At 44.2% G+C, this 21,348-nt stretch overlaps 1 protein-coding gene and 1 non-coding gene across 2 annotated transcripts in view; both read right to left on the bottom strand.

The window, feature by feature from the left end:
* LOC138567117 (insulin receptor substrate 1-like) overlaps positions 1-21,348 on the bottom strand; it is a 488,944-nt gene that overhangs the window by 325,413 nt on the left and 142,183 nt on the right. The window contains exon 2 of the mRNA XM_069645005.1: positions 15,611-18,421. Coding sequence (XP_069501106.1) covers positions 15,611-18,421 — 2,811 coding nt within the window. The remainder of the gene's footprint in view (positions 1-15,610; positions 18,422-21,348) is intronic.
* Positions 12,929-13,090, bottom strand: LOC138462516 (U1 spliceosomal RNA). Its single transcript, XR_011265116.1, has one exon. It is a non-coding gene; the product is annotated as a U1 spliceosomal RNA (small nuclear RNA).

Genomic DNA, 21,348 nt, shown 5'->3' with positions numbered 1-21,348 from the left:
GCCTTGTAGAAGATGGGGGGCGTGCGGAGGCCAATCAGGTCAACCAAATCTGTCATATTATATCAACAAGTTTTTCAGAGAAGGAGCTGAGCCTTCAAGCTGCCACCACTGCTGCTGCCAGTTCTAGAACCAGTATGACATTATCACAATAGTTCTGCGCTTAGATTACAGCGTTTCAAAAGATTACTTAATATGCTCCGCCAGAAGCCTTGCTTTATTCACAGGTGTTTTGGCTTTCTCGAATGCGCTATATTCGCAAAGGTAAATCTGGAGAGTAGCGTTGGCCTATATTGGTAAGGCCGACTGAATTCCCCAAACCCAGAGGTCCTTATTTTGTTTTTTATTTAGATTTTAAATAGCACTTTACACCAAAGCGCTGTACATAAGTTCATCAAACAGTACAATACAAATGAGGATTTAAAAAAATGCAATCAGCAATCTGTAATGCTAACGAGAAATGAGCAGATAAAGTACCTCAAGGAGTCATGAAATAAGGAATAAACAGAAATAGAGCGAAGAGAAAGAGGAAGAAGATTCCAATGTAGAGGAGCAAGCAATGAAAATGAACGAAAACAAGAGTGAGCATACGGAGGACGAGGAACAACGAGAAGAAATTGTGAAGCAGAACGAACGAACGGAACAGGGTGTAGATTGAAAACAAGGAAGGATATTCAGGAGCAAGACCGTAGAGAGATTTGAAAACCAAACACAAAAAGTTAAATTTAAGACGAGACTGAAAAGAGCGCCAGCCAAGATTTGACAGAGAGGAAGAAATAGAGTTACAAGAAGCTTAAAGAAAAAGTAGAATAATGGAAGCGTTAAAAACAGATTTCGAGGTGACAAGACGAATAAGAGAAAGACCAAAGAGAGCAAAAAGGCAGTAGAAAAGACAAGAGAAGATATCAAGAGTTCAGTGGCCTCAAAAATCAAGAATGAACAAGCTTTCCGAATGTTACACAGGTGAAAACACCAGGCACGCGAGGATAAAGAAATATGGTGCTACAAGACTAATTTATTGTTTTAAGTTTGAGGGCTATCATTTTGTGCAAAAATACTTCATGTTGATGTCACTGTGGCCTAGATGTTCCTGTATCCAGGTAGAATAGTTGGTATTCTAGTTTTAAATAAACCGCTTTATGTTGAATTCCTCTTGCTTCTAAGTATTGTCAAAATAGGTGTTATTACTGCCAAAGGTATGCACGCAACAGCCTGTAGCTTTATTCTATAAGGGGATAATTGTCAAGAATAGAGCAGCGCTGCCGGTTTATCATCAAAAAGGTCTTCCTGCAATGCACCATCAATACTGGTAACCCAGACACACCATTGTATTCTATATTATTCGCAATGCTTGTATGAAATCCCATCTTCTGAAATATAAATAATTGGTTATTTATAATGCGCTTAATACCCAGAGGTTTCTAAGCATGGACCCAGGGATCGATAGGACCCGGGGATCGAACCTGTGTTGCTCTGCGTCGTCTTGCTTTCAAGGCGAGCGTGTGTTGCCCCTTAGCTAACCTCCCACATTGCCAATGTGTTTTCGATTGCTTGGGCAACACGTGACTTTGCACGGCACTACGTAGGTGAATTGACAAGTCCTGTCCATTCCCGTCAGTAGAAGTTCCATCATGGAGCAACAGGCATTAACTTGCATATGTAGAGCATTTCCCTTAAGGTCAGTATCAGTTTAGGCGTTTTTGACGATTGCTAGCTATAATAGTCTTTCGGCTATGTTAGTTGCATACGAAAATTCGAATGCAAGTTTTAATTTACAGAAACGTTTTGGACGTCATGGCTATGGTTGGTGGGAATGGACGACTGACACCTTTCCTCTTGCCTCACAGCTCCCCTTCCCTCACCACCAAATCTCCCCTCATCTTCTTTCTGTCCACGTACCCATCCCGGCCACCTGCTGGACCTCTCAAAATGTCAAATGTCATGCGTGAGAAATCCATCCAGACCCCTTTATTTCTTGGGTTTCTGGGATGTGTAGCGGATAAGACAAAGCTACAAGTGCAGAGTTCCGGAGTTCCAAGGCACTAACAGGGCTGGACGGGAAATTTCCCACAAATGGCAATTGGAAACTTGAGAGCTCGAAGCGGGCCTTCTGCGACCTCTATCTCAAAAGTTTGGTTATTTCACTTAATGACAAACACTGAACTGGTCAGTCCTGCAAGGGTGTGCTTTCTTTACGGAAGGCTCCTTACTATAATTCTGCTCTTCATATCAAGAAGTTACAAAGATCGATACTCCCTCTGCCCTGCCTTTCCTCCTAGGATGCCATCTATTCAGCTGAATCATGGAAATCCCTCGAATGCAGAGCCAGTAATTTGCAGTCTGCTGGATACGTCATTGACCACCTAACAACACCACTCAGCCCCCCCAGCTCGCACCTCACAACTCTTCTTGGGCGGACAAGCATCCAGCAACAAACGTGACCAGTTACAGACAAGACTGCAACGATACAGTTGTAAGTTACACTTAAGGGGCAGATCATTACATGACTGCGGTTTCTGCATGCACGGTTATGTTATTGACTTTTGTTGAAATTTGTACCACTTTGCAATCTATGCATTCACAGCCATTGCTCTTACAGGACTAGGGACCCCTGGAAAACTAGAAGCATGCAACGCTGCACAGCCAGACAGCCTGCAATGCTATGCTACCTGGTCATTCCAATGGCAATAGGGGTGTACATGGAACACATTGTGTTGCTGGTTTCTACACTGCCCACAGAAGCTTGTGATGCTAGCTTCAACAATGCAATATCACAGTATCCAAAAAGGCCTTACTAAGCTGTAATACCAATATAGCAAAAACATACTCATGCCAGTTTCACAATGATCCTAGAAAACGTATAGCAGTACTGCCCTATGAAAAACGCACATACCAGTAGCTTCAGTTACACGAAGAACCCTTCCGCCACACCACACCCCTATGCCCCACCATCCCTTCTCTCATCTGGTACATGATACAGAGGACATGGGAGCGATAAGTAAACGGTACGCTGAGAGATCTGTTGCAATTCAGAATGAGCGAATTTCTGCAAATTATGCTTTAACGTACACATAATTGATTACATCCCATGAAGAGTGACTGGATCGAATAAGTTTCTCGGTAGCTGTGAGATATATAACATACCAATTATTGATCAATTAGGAGGGAAAGTTCAACAAATCATTGACACAGTTTTCTTTTGGAAATCAGTCTAAGGAGTCATTTGGAAAATACACATCACAGTATCTTGGTATTGGTGCTTTAAAGAAAAAGCAACATTATGTACTTGTTTCTCATATAAACGTTACTAAATGAATCTAAATAAAATGATTCAATCTAATTTACTGTAATAACTGATTTCCTGAAAATGTGTAGAGCCATTTTTATACGGTTGAAGATCCTTTGATTGAACAAGTAATATTTTTGAGAGGATTAAAGAGGGAGAATTCCCCCAGAGTCTGCAGAAATTTGCCTGATCCAGGATTGGATCATGGGTTCTGAAATGCACAAGGGCATAGCCATCTTTCATTCTCTGGCTTCTTTCACTAACCTACCTGCCCACCCCCTCTTTCAGATCCTCCGAAGAGGCCGGAGACCATGCAATTGGCAGCAGTGTGGCAGTGCACATCGTAGTAACATGACATACCTTCAGAGGAAGGAATAAATGAATGAGGATTCACACAGAAGAAGCAAGAACCTAGTTTACTAGTAGCGAGGACCCAAAGTGCAAAGCCTGACTTGTGTGCGATCTTGCTGTACCCATGAGGCGCTATTTGATACACAGCCTACTAGTGGGGGCTCGGGTAGGCCCTCACTAAGACAGGAAAACCCAGGATGCGGTTGATCATGTCACTGACTAATTTAGGCTGGTGACTTTGTCTGGCGTGCTCAGTTAATCTGTGCCACATGCCGAAAGCCGGGAGCAGGGAGAGAGGCTGTCAATAGCCCTCTCTCCCAGATCCTGCCTCCATAGCGTTTCATCAGTTGGCTGCTGCGGCGAAGGCGTAACTGCGCTGGTACTGCGTATGCACAGAGCTGTGGAGCCCCCAAGACCTCTGCTGAGCTGGCTCTGAAAGCCCCAAAGATACTTCAACAGTAGGTATCCAGGAACTACGACTTTCAGATTACAATACATCAAATGAAGCCCAGGACTAGAAAAGTTGTGACGGGTGACATAGCGTCATCAGCTCCGCCTATGCTATTGGCAATTTTTTCAATGTTTCGGAGCTAGCCAATTATTGCTGGGGTATCTCATCCAACATGATTTTAATGCTTTACATTCAAGGACTTATTTGTTGACCCGTTATACATTATGGACATGCCCCAGAACATAATTAAAACCAGCGAAGATAGTTATGGATTAAATAGAACAACCTGATAGCTCTGGTGTTCCATATAGGCCAACCTGCCAAAGCCGGACGTCCTCCCTGTAATAAAGCACCCAGAGGCAAGCTACATGTGCAGCATGGTAACAATTCCATATTGGAGCCTCAAACGGTAAAGCCTACAAGGGGCCAGAAATGCTCTGAAACACAGAATGAAGGTAATGGGGGGCAAGAGGACAGGGGCTGGGAGAGGGGAAGAAAGACACTCGAGAGACAGACCATGCACAGCGCACCAGAAGACAGCCGCAGCAATGGTATAGGTAGACGTTGAGCAGGACCCCCTCGTCGCCATACCATTCAGTCCGACTCTTAGATGGCGTCAGGCCGTCTTAAGCCCTCGACTGATGGAGTACACATTCATCAGCCCATTAACCACAGGGAAGTAGGCGATCAACAACACATGTAACAAATTAGCAATGGAGAGGATATGCCTGAGAAAGGGGTGAACTCTGAATCCCTGCCCAATTAGAGGATTGGGGTGAATAAGGAAACCGATCCCCTAATTGCAGAGCTTATTGCAGAAATTAGATACAGCCCCACAGCATAAAAAGAAACAAAAGCAAGCAAGCTGAGGGAGTTTGGATAGAGAGTTGGTGTGTATATTGAAGAGTATGAGGTCATCAAAATGGAGAAGGAATTTGCCATGTATTGTATCTCAATTTGTGACTTTTCAACGAGGGTATCTTGAGCAGAGCCCATTTGAGACTACAGACAGGATGTTGGTGGTGAGAGTCTTCAACCACATCACTGGAAGGTAGTTTTGAAATCCTGCTGGAGGCCACGAACCCAGGAACCCCAGACTTGGAAAAGGAGAAACAAGAGCCTGTATAGGGGGCGTGTGTCTGGGAATGAGACTCTTGATTGGTGGGAACTAACTTTAATCGAAAAGCAAGCAGGCGGGGAGGGAAACATTCCTGTTGGATGCAGTGGACTGCTGAAGGCCACACCGGAGCAAGAGGGGTGCTGCGGGTGGTGGGGGCAGTAAAGACAATAATCATACAGTTTTGCTATTTCAACAGCTAAATACCCAAGGAGGATGACTTGCATTCTCCAGCACCCCTTACAGCCAGGAGAGAAGTCTGAGGGAGCGCTTTTATTACCCTCACACTGAGTGAGCTGAAGGATGCTTCCAGAGTGCAACAGCCCTGAGATCTTATGTTTTCCATTAGGGAACTGGATATTAGTCCTTAGACTCACTAGACCATTGAACTAAGTTATATTACTCCGTTCTGAAGTCTTAGCTGGCATACACCTAGACGCAATCAGCGGTTCTCACACTCGAACCCGGATGTTTGGTCCTCAAGTTGAACATAACCTAAGGGAAAAGGATTTAGGTATCCTGCCACAGAAGGACCGTCCAGGCCTGGAAGGGTGATTGCCCATATTTTTGTCATGTTACTCGGAATCATGGGTTAGAATGTATAACCAAGTAGAGCCTTTTGTGTTTGTTGTACTCCATCCTTCATGCTCCTACCCAATATTATTTCACTTCTTAAAAAGGCCAATGTACTCCAACTGATATGTGCAGTGCCATATTCCGACTTCACTATGACCCTATACTTGTTCCACTTTTGGGAACCAAACTTTCCCTTGTCCCACATGCCAAGTGCACATAACCCAGATTTCACTTCAGGTTTTGCCTTGGCCTGTACTCGCAGTTGGACTTCACAAACCAGAACAGAGCTAAATGCCTTGGAGCACACTGGTGGTCCAATCGCTGCAATAGCTGCATTAAGGTTGTTGACCTAAAGGGTAGGATGTCCTGCTTTACTACAAATAACTTGTACGCATTGGTGAGGGCTAAATCAACACACAACTAGAATCCTTCCCAATTTGGTACATAGCTAGGTTTCCAAACATCCTGAAAGAGAGCAGAAATCACAAGCAGACTTATACGCATGTACAGATAACTATATATGGAAGCATTAAGTACCAGAAAGTACCGCTTGGCTGTGAAAGACTCCGTGACGTTTGTGGATTTACTTGGATTCGGTCTGCTGGTACTCCCTTTCCCACAAGATGAACTGTGTTGTGGGTATATACAGCACTTGTGAGCTAAAGCCTTTGCTTACATCCGTCCTTATACCTTTTTTGTTTTCGTGTTTAGGCTGCAGAGGCAAGTCTACGCTGCTCCGCTACGTTTCCCGGGGGAGTGCCTATAAAAACCAGCACGCGCGCACGCGCGCGCAACCTAGCAAGTACTATTAAGTACCGCTTAGCTGCTTTGCCACACTTGTCGTGGCTTGGAGTGGCCTCGTATTACTGTCTGGTTACTTGAATTTGCATTTGTACAAATAAAGTTCCATCTGGGATTAGACCCAACTATATCGACAGGCATGATTACCCTGACACCAGGAATGCCCCCGGCGTCCTCAATGGCCGTTTTCTTAGAATCCGTATCTGGGTTTACAACGCCACCCCAATTAAAAAAAAAGAACATGGAGTGTTTCCACTCCCTTTCCGAAAACGGTTAAACTACGGCCAAAAATGTTGGAAAACTCTGGGAGGCACATGGATATTCGTTCTTTTTGGCAAGACATGCCGCAATCATCAACGCCAGTAACAGGCGTAAGAATTCCGACATTGGCAAGTAATATCTGCAAGGCTACTGTGTCAACTATGGAAATTGGCAGCAGAAAAGAAACAACAGCGATTCTCGCAAACAAACCGTCAGGAAAACTTGTCACTCAATCTGTGGTCCTGTGTAACCTGCCACGAGTAAGTCAGCTTGAGTCTGTCCTCTCGATACCCACATTCGCTGTCTGACAGTGTGTTATTGTGTAATGTGATGACGGCACCCGTTCCAATACCTACTGAATTGAATGATTTGTCATCTGATGTAGTGTCAGACCCTGCTGTACTCAATATAGATCTAAATGAATCACATTTTTCCTCTCAAACACTTCATGATAATTTATCTGCCTCTCCAGTTATACACCCGAGTATTTCTCATTCTGTTATATCAGAACTTTCCTTTGCTGCACCGACTCCTTGAAGAACGCATCATACTTTGCCCATTGTAGACTCTACCCAGATGCAACCTGCTAATGCACTGCTGGAAATTGCTTTAAATCCAACGAATTTGGCCTTTCAGTCAATGGTTAAAGTCTTTGAATCTATGGACCTTAAACTATCTACCCAATATAAACAAACCGAGCAGATCATGTTGGGGCAACAGAGAGTGGCCAAGAACTTAGAGGAAAAAATGGAAAGGACGTTTAAATCTAATGATATGATAAAAACAACTGTAACGGTAACTACCCAAACTGCTGCTCTACCCACAGAGGGTCAATTGGGAGATTTTTGTAAACCATCTTTCCCTTACTTTATAGAAATTATAACTGATGTGATTCAGTGGTCTTCAGAAATGGGATCTGAAAAAGGAAGTGGAATGGGATCTGAAAAACGAAGGGAAGAACTCCTGAACTCTGACAATTTAACTCTTTCTAAGCCACTATACTCATTGTTTACAGTGGCTAGTTCACAAACAGATGTGGTAAAAACTGGAAAAAAGAAACCTTTTCTTTGGGGGAAAAAAAACCCCAAACTATTAAAAATATGAAACTTAATTCCACATTGCAGACCAAAAGATTTGTCAACGCGATACCATGCCCAGTAGCTGTGAAAATGTCCCAAGCAATCACAAAGAAATATCAATCTCAAGCCCATCCAAAGAAATTCACTACATCGTTCTCTAGGGTGATACCGATTCCATCTTACAAACCACTTGATGACCTAATTGAAATAGCTTTGACTCCCAATTTATGTGAAGATTTAAATCAAATGGAAACAGCAAAACTGAATGATATGTCAGAGGCCCAAGCTTCTCAAAATTGTGAAACCAAAATAAATTCTGATATTCATCGAAGGGATATACGACGTGCAGTTGATGAATATATGGCAATGCAATCAACACAATCTTTACCATTAAAGCACCTTTCTGAGCTTAAGTTACATGCTATTAAAGAAAAAACAGAACATAAACCCAGTAAGGAGAGAGAAATCTTGAGCGCCTGTAAAAGAATAATATCCCAAGCCTCTTGTTCAAATGAAATGTTAGCTTCATCTTACAATCTACAACAACTAAAAAGTGTGCCGACAACTATAGTCCCCGGATTATCACACTCTGAAATTAAACATTTAATAACTACTATTGCAGAAGTTTTACAAAATAGACAAGTGGATGCTCGGCAATTAACTAAGTTACCGACTCTCCCAAACAGGGCAACTAGTCAAAACATAATAAAAGTGAAACGACCAGCCACTTGCTGTCTAATAATAAAATGCTGCCCTCCACCTGCTACCCAATATATTGTAAACCGGAAATCGGTGTTGGAAATTTTTTCAGAAATCCCTGCTTTGGATGATATAAACTCAATTGACACTGAACAAGTGGAGTTTCTTTTAGAAGGGAATAGAACTGTGGTAAGGCTGTGGATAAATTAACGAGTAATCTGGAACATGATCTGGGCAGTGAAGGCTCAACTGATTGATTTAGGTTTCATCCTCTTGGAAGATTTGCCTAACTCACAGCATGTGAATGGGGACTTGGCACTTCCTCTCGCTACTCATATTGATGTGAGTATGGGCAATAAGCAAGCAAAAAGTACACCTTGTGTTTGTACTCAGCAAAGTAATTGCCATTAGCGGTTGTCTCACAATGAACAGTTGCTATCATTAGTCAGCTGGAACTCACAAGGTTTTAGGCATCTTCTGAATAAACCAACAGAGCTATGTGCGCATGATATAATCATGCTGCAAGAAACGTGGCTCATAGAGCCACCTGTTTGGAACAGCTATGACCTCCAAGTAGTTCCAGCGAACAAGGCAGCTCGGGGTAGGCCTACGTCAGGGTTATTAATTGCCATCAAGCAAAGCTCAACTTTAAAAACTGAATTTTGGGCTTCCCCAAACTCGTACATACAGATGATCAAAGTACATCATAACTCGAAATCCTTTGCTTTGATCAATCTGTATTGGAATCCGGAGGCCATCTCTGATGATCAATTTCTTGATGATATCACTGGTTTACTGGATCTTATTTTACTGGACCCTTGTAATTCTTACACTATTATAGTAGGTGATTTTAATCTCCACTGCTTTGTTCAAAAACAAACCTACTATGGCACTCGTTTGGCGAAATGGTTAAACTTGGTCAAATCGAGAAATCCTTTTATTGTCAATGGCTCACTTCCCTCTGATACACCCCCTAGATCGACCTGGCATAGAGGGAATAGTGCTGGCACGATAGATTACATGTATGTTGACAGTAATATTATGGCACAAATTACATCTTTCCAAGTGAACCATACAGATCTGAGCGATCACAATATGTTGCTTATGGAATGGTCAGTCTCTGATTTTGTAGACGAAGTTCAATCTGATCTCATGCAAGATAACATAATTGTAAATACAGCCCGTAATAGACTAGTTTGGAATGACATGCCGCTTAAGGATTTTGGTGATTACTATGCGTTACAACTCGGACAAGCTAGTAAAAACCAGGATTTGGAAGAAGTAATTTATCCTGATGCTATGCAGTTGTTTCAGCCAAACTCAATAAGACAAAAGAGAAAGCAAAAGCCACATTTTCATAACTTCAGTAGTGAGGTCAAAGACAAGAAAACACAAATTCGACAAGAAAAACGTCAAGCTATAAAATTACCACTAGCCCTACGAGATCTTGCTTTGAAACACATTAAAACTAAGTTCAAAAATTGTATGAGGAGCAGAAAGTCTAGCTTATACCAAATTGACAGAGTCAATATGTTACGTACCCTAAGAAATAAAAATGCGACACAAATTTGGTCAATGATAAACCAATCTGTTGCTGCTAATCAAGTAGCAATTCAATCAAATTGTGTAAATGAGCAAACTTGGGTTAACTACTTTTACGAAAATATACAGTCAACATCTTGACTCAAGTAATAACTTGATTCCTACTCAAATTGGGCCGTTTCATCTAGACTTTGATAGTGAGGATATTCTCCACTTCATACACAAATCCAGTATTTCGAGAGCTCCGGGCCCCGATGGGTTCTCAAATTATGTGTTGAAGCAACATCCAGAGCTGTGGGCTAACATATTACTTGACATGTTTAATAATGTTAATCGAAAGCAACAGATTCCTGAGTCATGGAAATGTTCCATCATCATACCAATCTATAAAAAGGGTGATGGCAATAACGCAGCAAGCTATCGCCCGATATCCTTACTTGACGCACCAAGCAAAATATTTGCACGTATTGTTTTACGTGAATTTAACAACTGGTCAATAAGGACATTTAGACGCAACCCCTTTCAGTCAGGCTTTATAACAGGTCTAGGCACTACCCCAAATATGATAACCATAAACATGTTGAAATCACAAAGTACCACAGATAATCAACCTCTTTATATGGCCTTTGTGGATTTCAAAATGGCCTTTGACTCCATTAACCGGAATCTGCTGTATCAGAAACTGTATCGTTATGGATGCCCTCCCTCTCTAATTGGTCTGATTCAACATTTGTATTTGAATACTCAGCTGCAAGTCAGTTTAAACGCAGAAGGTTTACTATCTCTCCCTATTAGAACAAATTGAAGCTTAAAACAAGGTTGTATTTTGGCTTCCACCTTGTTTAATTTTTTCATACCGGATATTGGTGAATTCTTTCTATCTATTCCGTCAGATCCACCTAAACTAGGAACTCAGCGCATACCCTGGATGTTAAACGCGGATGATCTGGTGCTCCTGTCTTGCACTCCGACAGGGCTTCAAAAACTAATTGATGGTTTGGCTCAATATATTGATCTGAATAATTTGATTGTTAATCAGGAAAAAACACAGATATTAGTGTGTAAAAGGAGAACTTCAAATCGATTAACCAAATATAATTGGCATATACATCAAATGAGTATCCAGATTGTCTCAGAATATAAATACCTAGGGATGTGTGTTCAAGATTCTGTAGTGTATTCGAAACATTTAAGCAATCTTGATTGCAAAATTGCAACCTTGACCTCCCAAGCAAAAATGTTGGTTTACAAATATGGCAGATTTTCTTATAAACATATATTGATTTTTTACAAGCAAAAAGTTGTTCCAGTTATGGTTTATGGAATGGAAGTATTGGTAAGAAACCAACAATCAGTATGGCACGTTCTTGAAGCTCGATTTTGGAAAAAGGTTTTGAGATTACCTATGTGTACACCAATGCCGATTTTGCGCTATGAACTGGGTCTAGTGCCTTTATCAATATATGTTACGTGGAAAAAGTGCGGCTTTCTACGTAAATGCTTATTGGGTTTGCAATTAAATAGCATTCTAGGTGCAGTAGCTCATTACCTGATCAGTTCAGTGCATCCTTTACCATTGAAGTGGCGTCAAGAGGTCTTTAATATAATGTCAGATGCAAGTATCACTCTGCAACTTCTACTTGACAATACGATGCAAGCAAAAAGGAAATTATACCAACATAGTTGGATATCCAATAGAGAAAAATGTATGTTGTATGAGGATTTTACTTCTGCGTCGTTTGGACATAATAGACACTGCCAAATGTCAGATTATCTGGTTAAATGTCCATTTCCATACATAAGAAACAAATATCTCAGATTCAGATTGAATTTATGGCCTACTAATGACATCTTGGCCAGGAGGACACACATCTCTATAGACTTGAATTTTTGCCATTTTTGCAAGAATATCATGCAGATGGAGACATTAGAACAGGCTTGTCCAACCTTTTTGAATGTGGGGCCGAAGCATTAACTTTGTCACCCAGTGGGCCGGCAAGACAAAAGTCAACAACCTCACCCAAAGCAGTATATTAAAAAGCGATATTGTGTGACCTTTGACAGAATAGCATCACAGGGAGTTATAGCAATGCAGTCCCAAAGATAGCTTTTGGTGTCATGGGCAGTGATCAAAGGTTAGTTGCTTGCGATTTATTTCAGTGTCTATGTGTTAATATTTTTCTGAAATAGTGGGGCGACCGAGCATAGCAAAGGAGCTACAAGGCTCTAGGGAGGGTTTGGAATTTCTTTTTAAATATGGGGTTGAAATGGTGCATTTTACAGCAGAAAAGGTGACCAAAAAGCCATAAGTTTACAATAAGTTCTAAAGGGGAACATGAAAATTCCATGTCACCAACAGCAGAAAAGAACATTTTACAACACAACACATTTTAATGATCAATGTGTCCACAGTGTAAGACAGCACTGTCACTGATGTAACACATTGTCATGCTGGTTGTACCCAAAATATGCCCCTGTAGCAACATGTCTATGCTGGCTGTTCCTAATTTAGGCCAGCATTGTCCTGTACAAAACATGATTGATGCTGCCTGAGCATGTGCAGTGTGCCCAATACATATGGAAGCTTATCTCTGTAATACACATTACTTTTGTGGTGATGAAAGAAGCATAATTCAATTCAACAGATATGTGGAAAAGTGATCACACAAAGGTGAACCTAATTGAAGAAACGCAATGTGAGCACAATCTTAAAGTATGCAACCTAGCAGGCCTAGTGCACACTTTACCTTTTCTTTAACCAATAAATTGGGGGGAGAGCGCGAACGCAGTCCCCCACTACCAGAAATAATGCAGTCGTGTATCCCGCATTTGGGATCATAGCAGGGGTCAGCAAATCCGATGTGCAATGGGTAAGCCTCACCTTGGGAGATCTGCCCTTGAGATCAGATTCTCCCCTGCCAGCTAAGTATGAGTTGCATGCAAGAGGGCAGGGGTTGGGTCAGTTCTGGGAAGCCCCGCTAAGCGAGGGTGAGAAGGTAGGCCCTGACCCAGCCCCAACCCCCCAAACCCTGGAAGCTCTGAGCATCTGCAGAGCTGCCTGTCCCGCGTGTAGGGGGAAGCTCCAGCAGGAAGAGCCCAGAAGAAGAACAGATTGTAGCGCAGTTCCTTTCTCCCATCAGGCCCTGCTTGGCCCGAGATTTGTATAAATAGCAGGATGGCTCGAGCAGGCCTGTTGCAGTCTGCCCACTGGCCTGTCGGCCCCACACGGGCCCATGGCCCTCCTGAGCGGAGTTGCTCAGCGCTGGCCCCATTGACACCATCATAATCATCCTGGACCTCGACGCTCCACCACCCCTGAATCTCAGAGTTCTGCTCAATGACAATGCTGAAGCTTTGACATCTTTGCCGTAACCATATGCCGTGTTGTGTCAGCCGAGCCTGCACAGCGCCAAAGGCAAGTATTCCCTTGTCCGGGCCCAGAGGTCACTGAGTCTTCCAGTGCCATCCACTTGGCACGGCCTACTGTTCCCAGCGTTTTCTACCCGCAAATCAGCACCACTGCCAAACAGAACTGCATCATTGGGGCCCATCGCTGCTGCTCTCCGACTTGACCCCAGCCCAGCGCAAAGGCACCCATGCTTCTGGTCTGATGCTGAAAAGCCTGGCTCTGCTAAGATCCGAAAGACAAGAACTAAGGTATTTTGGGAACATAGTACTATTGTTTTTTGTGTTGCAACTGTATCAGCTCACACCTCTCCTGAAGGGTATAGGCTGCCCTCAGACTGTGCTACCAAAAGAGTGAAAATAAGTTATACCTGTTGGGCTTGCCTGTTTCACTTTTATGATTGGGATCACTGCTGCATGGGTATTAAGCACGTTATAAATAAACTATCATATAAGATCATATCATAGATCACAGATCAAGATCATAAGCAACTTCCAGAAACCTTGGCAGGTGGTCCACTGAGGCCCATTTGCAGGTTGCAGTGTGTTATTGGGGCACTACTAGGGTAACATATTGTGCTGTATATGTGGTATTCGCCATGTGTTGATACCCCACTGGCCACATCTATAATGTCCAATGTACTTGGTATAATGCATGGACATTTTTATCAATCCGCACTGTGCTTAGAGGTAAACGTAACTGAGCTCCCGCTGTTCTCCTTTGTCTTGAGACGAGGAAAAAAAGCACTGCAAAGGTTAAGTTTCTCAGCTGATAAAGGTTCATCTTCGGTGACATTCGCAATTCAAAAGAACAATTTTTGGGGCAGACAGGCTGTGTCGCCGCAACCCCTGTTAAACATATGTCCAGAGATGACAAACCTTGAAAGTTACTCCGCACAATGGCCCTCTGAGCAGCGGCCCACGGCTAATCAGGGGTTCAGGAATCCACTGTGCTGCCCACGCCGAGAGGAACTCCTGCACAGCCCGTTCCTCTCTTGCATGGTGGGTCCTACTTGCCTGAAATGGGATATTTACATGCAAAGTAATTGCTACTATATTAATCCCATTGTTCATAGTTTGTGGGAGTACTGGGCAATTGTATGGACCCGCGCTCACTGAAAATGAATGGTATTCCCGAGGTAACCCTCAATATGCTCTCCTTCCTCCATCATCAAGTCCCAAGATCTTCTTAACAAATTTATTTATTTCTGCAATGTTTGTCGGATACCCGACAAACATTGCATAAATAAATAAACGCTTCGTGGCCGAGGACTGGATCTACCTCTGTTGACCCCATGGGGTCACCAGAGGAAGTTACAGTTGCGCACAGGCATATTTAAAAAAAAAAAAAAGTTCTTTTTTTACACTCAAGAGTTGTCCAACATACGGCCTTGCGGGCCACATAAAATGGCTTGGCGAGCCGCATTGTGGCCCGCGGGCCGTATGTTGGACAACCTTGCATTAGAACATATCATAGTCTCCTGTCCCAATCTAGAAATGCAACAAAATGTATTTTTCTGAACTACTCTATGTATGTTTACACCATCTGATCATGAGGACTTATGGCGGCGTATCTTCTCCCATACAAAATTACCTCTGAGGAAAGCAATAGTACACTTTCTTGATCAGTTATTTCCAGAATAGTCCACAAACACTTATATTAAAAATGTAGGGTTGTAATCTGTTAGAACAATGAAATGTTAATAATTTTAATGTTAATGTCAATCTTTTGTTTGTAAATCTGAATTTGTGAAATGGATAACATTTTACGTAATGTATGTTAAACTTTAAGCATTTTGTACGAGAAGGAAATTTGAAGAAAAAAATAATAATTTGAAAGGTTGATTTTATTCAGACAAACAAATAAAGAAAAAAATAAAATTATATAAGCATTTTGAGCATGCTCATCAATAAGGATTAAAGTTGTTTGACCAACCGAACACTGTTTTGTGGACAGAGGTTTCTTTCTAGCCAATAGTGCTATTATACGGCATGATAAAACCAATGTGAAGAGCAGTAAAAATTCAGTCAAAATGGGCGCTCACCTGTTCCGTCTTTTGTCGTCTTATGGCTTCGTAGCTCCTCAGACTTGTGAAAGTCTATGCTAGCATAAGTGTTCAGACTGGCAATGCTGCTGCCAGCACTACCGGCCCCGCCAACACCACCAGTAGCACCACTAGCAGCAACATGGAACTGGGCAAAAGGCTTTGGCTGCACGGACGGTCCTTCCTGGCTGCCGTCCTTGGCCAAATCCAGGTCTATGTAGTTGAGGCCACTCTCAAAGCCTCCCGAGGGGTGGCGGGGCAGGCTCCCCGAGTGGTCGTCTGGCACAGCCGCCATTGCTCCATTTACAGCTGCGGCACTTGCCCCTGCCTCCCCTTTAGTCCAGACATTCTCAAAAGAGGCGGAGCTGTGACGCTTGGCATGGTCTGAGAAGGGCACGGAGAGGGAGGCCACAGTTGCTGGCACGGAGAGGAATGTCTCTGAGCAGTGGCGGCGGCGCCCCTGTGGGTCCACTCGGATAAGCTTGGCACCCTGGTTGGGGTTTGGACTGAGTTTCGAAACAGAAAAGGTTCCAATGTCTGCAATGTGCTCCATCAGATCACTCTCACGCAAGGTTGTCTCTTGTTCTATGGGTGAGGAGGACTTTGGCGTCTCCGCGCCAGTACCAAAGGCCATTTCGGTGTAGTCACTGAAAGTAGGTGAGCCGATCGATGTAGAGGAAGCGACGACTCCTTTTACATTTAAACATTCCTCTGCAGTAGCCCCAAAGGGCTTTCTCTTCGGTTCACTGACCCCCAAAGGCCTAGCAGCACGACGGGAAAAGCCAGTAGGTGGGTCTAAGTCCATATTCATATACTCTGAGGGTAAGGGAATAGCGGGCAAGGTGTGAAACCCACTGATGCAAGAAGTTGGCCTTGGGAGGGGCCTAGCAGATCCAGTTCTAAACTCGATGCTCACATACTCTCCGGGGCTCTTTGGTGCTGGAGGCACTGCTGGGTTCTCGCGTACCTTAGGGAGCGTATTTGCTTTGGAAACATCAATGAAGAGGTTGACCGGTGGGCGTCCCTTCCCACGCTTCAGCGGGACAGCACTCTCAATTTTTGGCGGTCCAAAGGTCATCAGCACATGCTCTGGGTCTTCCAGACTGTCACTGCTGGTGGAAGAAGAGCAGGAGTGGCGAGTGGAGCCCGCGCAGGCAGTGAATGGCCGGACAGTGGCCGTCGCAGTATGTTTGTAGGAACGGGGTAGGGAGTAGTAAGAGTAGATCATCTTGGGCGCATCGTCCGCTAGGTGGGGACTGGTATCGGGCGGTGTGCTAGATGCAGAGCAGCTCAGGGGGGACATGTTCATGTACTCACTGACTGACATTTTGCTGTCATTGCTGTCTACAGAAAACTTCTCGCCATGCATCCAGCTCTGACGGTAAGCAGCGTTGTCTGGGGAGCAACTTCCATTGGGGGACATGACCATGTAACCACCAACCTCTGTACGTACAATGTGCTGGGGCGGTGAGACACTATTCGGGGTCATAGGCATATAGTCATCACTCTTACCTTGGCTTCCATGACGGCCTCCAGGCAACATGGCCATATAACCATTATCTGTAATGCCCATACCAATCTTTTCATTCTCCCTCAATGTCTCGCACTGGCCAGGATCAAGGCCATTAGAGTAAGAAGACGGCTGTGCACTGGTGGACGCTGTGAATGATTCACGGCTGGGAGTCCGGGTCATCATGGTGTACTCCTCGCCTTCTTTTTTCCTGGGTGCTTTTGGCGTCACCCTCCCCACAGACATTGGTGGCAGAGAGGCTCTCTTGTTCAAGTTCCGTTCTCCCTCGCCGCCCTTACCAGAGGCCCACTTAGGTGCTTTTCTCTGGCACTGTCCATCCTGGGACTGAAGCCCCTGCTTCCCCATACTGATGTAGTTTAGACTGCTATCATCCAAGGAAGCAGGGAGGAAATTCATCGGGTCATAAGGGGTCCTCAAGTCACCAGGACTAGAGCCGCATTCATCTGAGGAAATAAAACCATAATCACTTGGTGATTCCGAAATGGAATTGACCAAGGTGTGGGTGTAATGGCAATCTGAACCGTGGCCACTCGTGCTGCTTGATGAAGGGCTGACAGGGTTAGGCAGAGAGGTTGGACGAGCTGAAGGCACAGGAGTGGACTTGGTGTGACTTGATGGAGGATTGCATGGCTTGTTCCCACCGGGGTTCTTCTGCGACTTGACTCGCAGGGTTGGTGTGGTGCTGGCGGGACTGCCATCTTCTGAAGCTGGTCTTGAAGCTGAGCCATTGCCATCACTGGCAGTACGAACCCTCTGGAAGTTGTGCTTTGCCGCTGGTGAAGTGTTGGCTGTCACATCTACTCGAGATCGTCGGGAAAAGCCTACCTGGCTCGGGGGCGGGTTGGCATGGTGGCGCCTAGAGGGGACAGATATAGGATTTGATGGCAGTGACTGGCTCTTGCTTCGGAGCCTGAATGCTTCACTCATAGCCTTCATGGCTTCCAGGATTGTCTCGTGCATGTTCTGAGCTACCACAGAGTCCTCCACCTGCATCCAAAACTCTCCAGGTCCTGTCACGGCAGATCGACCCACCTCAATGAAAAAATAGTTCTCTGAGTGACCACACCGCCGGATGTTCATGAGCTGCAGGACCACAGCAGCCGCATCTGAGCTGAGTTTCACAAAGTTGATAGTCTTCTCCGTCAAGCAGAGGCGATAGATACCAACCAGGTTCTTTGCCTGACCCAGTCCTTTGGGACGGAGACTAACTTGCCAGACCTCCTTGAAAGCCGGCCCTGGAGGGGTTATATCGTCATCCCCTTTGTCCGAGTGAGCTTTTCCTGCATAGAGAAAGGAAAATAGAGAGAAGGTCAAAGCGAAGCACCGCTAGTCATCCTCAATCACTTCATGTTATATAACAAATGCCAAGATTCATCATGGCCAAGAACTAAGATGGCATTCAAGTTGCTAGTCTTAAGGACTTCATGTTACAAGACAAACGGCAACAAAGTGGCCATGGCAGTACATGCATACTATAGGACACACAGAAGTAGAGCGATTATCATCAATGGCTTTACATCACAGGATAGACATCAATAAAATGGCCAACGTTGATGAGGTGACGCTGCAAGGAAATATCGTCATTGTCAAGGACTAAGCGATATCTGGCAGATGGCAAATGAGTGACTGGCCATATGAGAGGAGGTGCGGTCAGACAATGACGTCATGTTACAGGACCTATGTCCATGGATGGTCATTGTTGAGAACTTCATGCTGTAGCGCAGATAGCAAGAGAGTGGTCAGGAATTTGGCAAAAAAGAATCCATAGAGAATTTTACTTTATATGACAAATTGCTACAGATCACTCATCGTCAATCAGTAAATATTGCAGATGGGAGGGAAAGAACGTGGTCATGCTGCTCACATACACCAATATAACAGAGGGCACTAGGGGTACATCGTCATTGACTTCACGTTATAGGATAGATGGCAGTAGATCGTCACTGACAATGCTAGTACAGAGGTCACTGATGTTATACATACATACACACATACACACACACACACAGTGAGAGGTGGCATGAAGTATACAGTTTGGATGGTTATAATGACTATGAGGCATGTAGAATGTAAAATCATCAATTCTACCAAAAGCAAGTTTTAAATCAACCATCGACAACTAATCATATGATGAAGCACACTTCCCTTAAACTTGCATTACTAAGACTACTCCCAAATGTCAGATTCGACAACGCTAGTTTTACAATCAAATCTGTTTTGTTGGCCTTCCTCCCAACCCAGTGCTGTATATGATAAACCTGAAGTAGAACTCACCTACGTGTTTTGGTCTGTGACAGAGGTAAGGAAGGGTAAATTCGGATGCTGACCAAGGGTAAGGAGGGGTCTTTTAGAGAAGACAATAAAAGTGAAGTGGTGGGACACCAACAGAAGTTAAGGAGGAAAAGAAAAGTGACATCCAATGCACATTGAGTATCTTTAGGATGTAAATAGAAGTATAGAAAACTGTTCTCATTTTGAATGTGCACACACCTACACGAGGGAGGTAGGGAGTTGGGAGTTCGTCCTGTGCACCCCCTTTTCAAATACCAAGGACTTGGATGAAACCTAATATGTGTCCTAGCACTCTAGTCCCTTGTGGAGGAGGAAAGACGTTGGCACTCAGAAGGTTAAGAGGGATATGTTGCGACAGCCAGTGGAAATTAACGAGGGGTAGGCTCAGACAATATGATTGGAAACTTGAACATGTCATGCCTCCTCAACTGTGGTCCAGGTGGAAGAAGTGGCGTTTATGTTCACACCGCATTATTGGGTCTTTTGCCCATTCCAACATGGCGACTGCATAGACCATACACACTTAATTGCGTGCGGATGTTACGTCCTCGACAAGATGGTGCCCGGCAACATAAGAGACGCCGATCTACTGCTAATCCCACTCTGTTGATCCAGATTCCTGCTCCTTTTCTACCAGTCTGTGTGTCTGGATTGCTGATGTCCTAGACTCCTACTGTTATCCATTTTACGTGGCACCCAGTTTTGATCTACTTTCTGGGTTCATAGTGGCTTTTGCTAGCGATAGACCATTATTTTCGAAAACCCAACATCCGGCAAAAGAGGTACATCCAATCGCTGACATAACATCATCGTTAGAAGCAAATCTCTCCCGTCTACTCCCTCGGAGCAGGCATAGAAGGAACAGAAACGTCTTTTTGCGAATGGGCATCTCAGGAGGTTGCTTGTCATGGCACAGAAGAGAAGGCTTGATCTGGAAAGTGGACTAGTACAGGCACCTACCCATATCTGGTGTTATGGGGACCTTCTTCACATCCCTAGGCATCAAGACTCTTCCGCCTCCCCGGAACGTCAACCATAGGCTCGCCGAAATTGCCCAAGGTGGCCACAGACCTCATCAAGAGTTTGAGTCTTTATTGATTCATACTAAGCCAATGCAGCACTGGACATTAGGGAGAGGCATGGACTTATCTGGAAGAGGCTTCGCAGGCTTTGGAATGCCTGTGCTGATGATTTGTCCAAAGCCAGCCAGGGCCAACATTGTCCTCTAAACTGCACATGCGCGCATCCAGGAACAACCACCTCAACCACCTCACCTCAATGGCACGGAGACCAGTGCAATGCACGGGACCTCACTAGTCAAAAGCGGCTGCCCAAGCACAATGACAACTTTGGTGATCTGAAAGCAGGGCAATCTGAGCCATTACAGTATCTTATGACCAAAGTGCAAACAGTACTAATGGGTATGATGTGGCGGCAGGTGTGGGGGTAAGGACTTGGGCCAAGTTGTCAAAATGAAGTCGGTTTGCGTTAAACCAAATCAAAATCAGTTGAGACGTTAATCAAAATGTATGGTAAAGATGTAAATGTCGCCTCGGAACCCGGGCTGGTTAATTAAAAGAGGGATCAATGGCCGTTGACGAAAGATGGCCTAGGAGGGTGGCTGGATAAGAAGAGCGGGTAATGACGGATTAATTCATTTTGCAATTTTTAACACTATGCAGAAGGGCTTAGATGGCGATGGCTTGCGGTAAGGCAGAAGGGACAGGAAGATATTACTCTAGATGAGAAATTGGCAACTGCCCTTCGGCAGGATTGTTCCAATTTGGAAATCTCCCAAATAAAAAATGTGATGCAAGGGGCTGGTGGGCCATACTCAAGTGGGGGAAATTGCTTGTACCAACCGAAAAGCAAAATCTGGGCACTCCCAATAGCCTATTAATCTCAGACAAAGGGA

This window comes from Ambystoma mexicanum, chromosome 1p (assembly GCF_040938575.1).
Source record: "Ambystoma mexicanum isolate Mex_15411 chromosome 1p, UKY_AmexF1_1, whole genome shotgun sequence".
In the NCBI taxonomy this organism is placed as follows: Eukaryota; Metazoa; Chordata; class Amphibia; order Caudata; family Ambystomatidae; genus Ambystoma; species Ambystoma mexicanum.
Note: the sequence above shows the minus strand (reverse complement) of the source record. Positions and strands in the feature narration are given on the sequence as shown.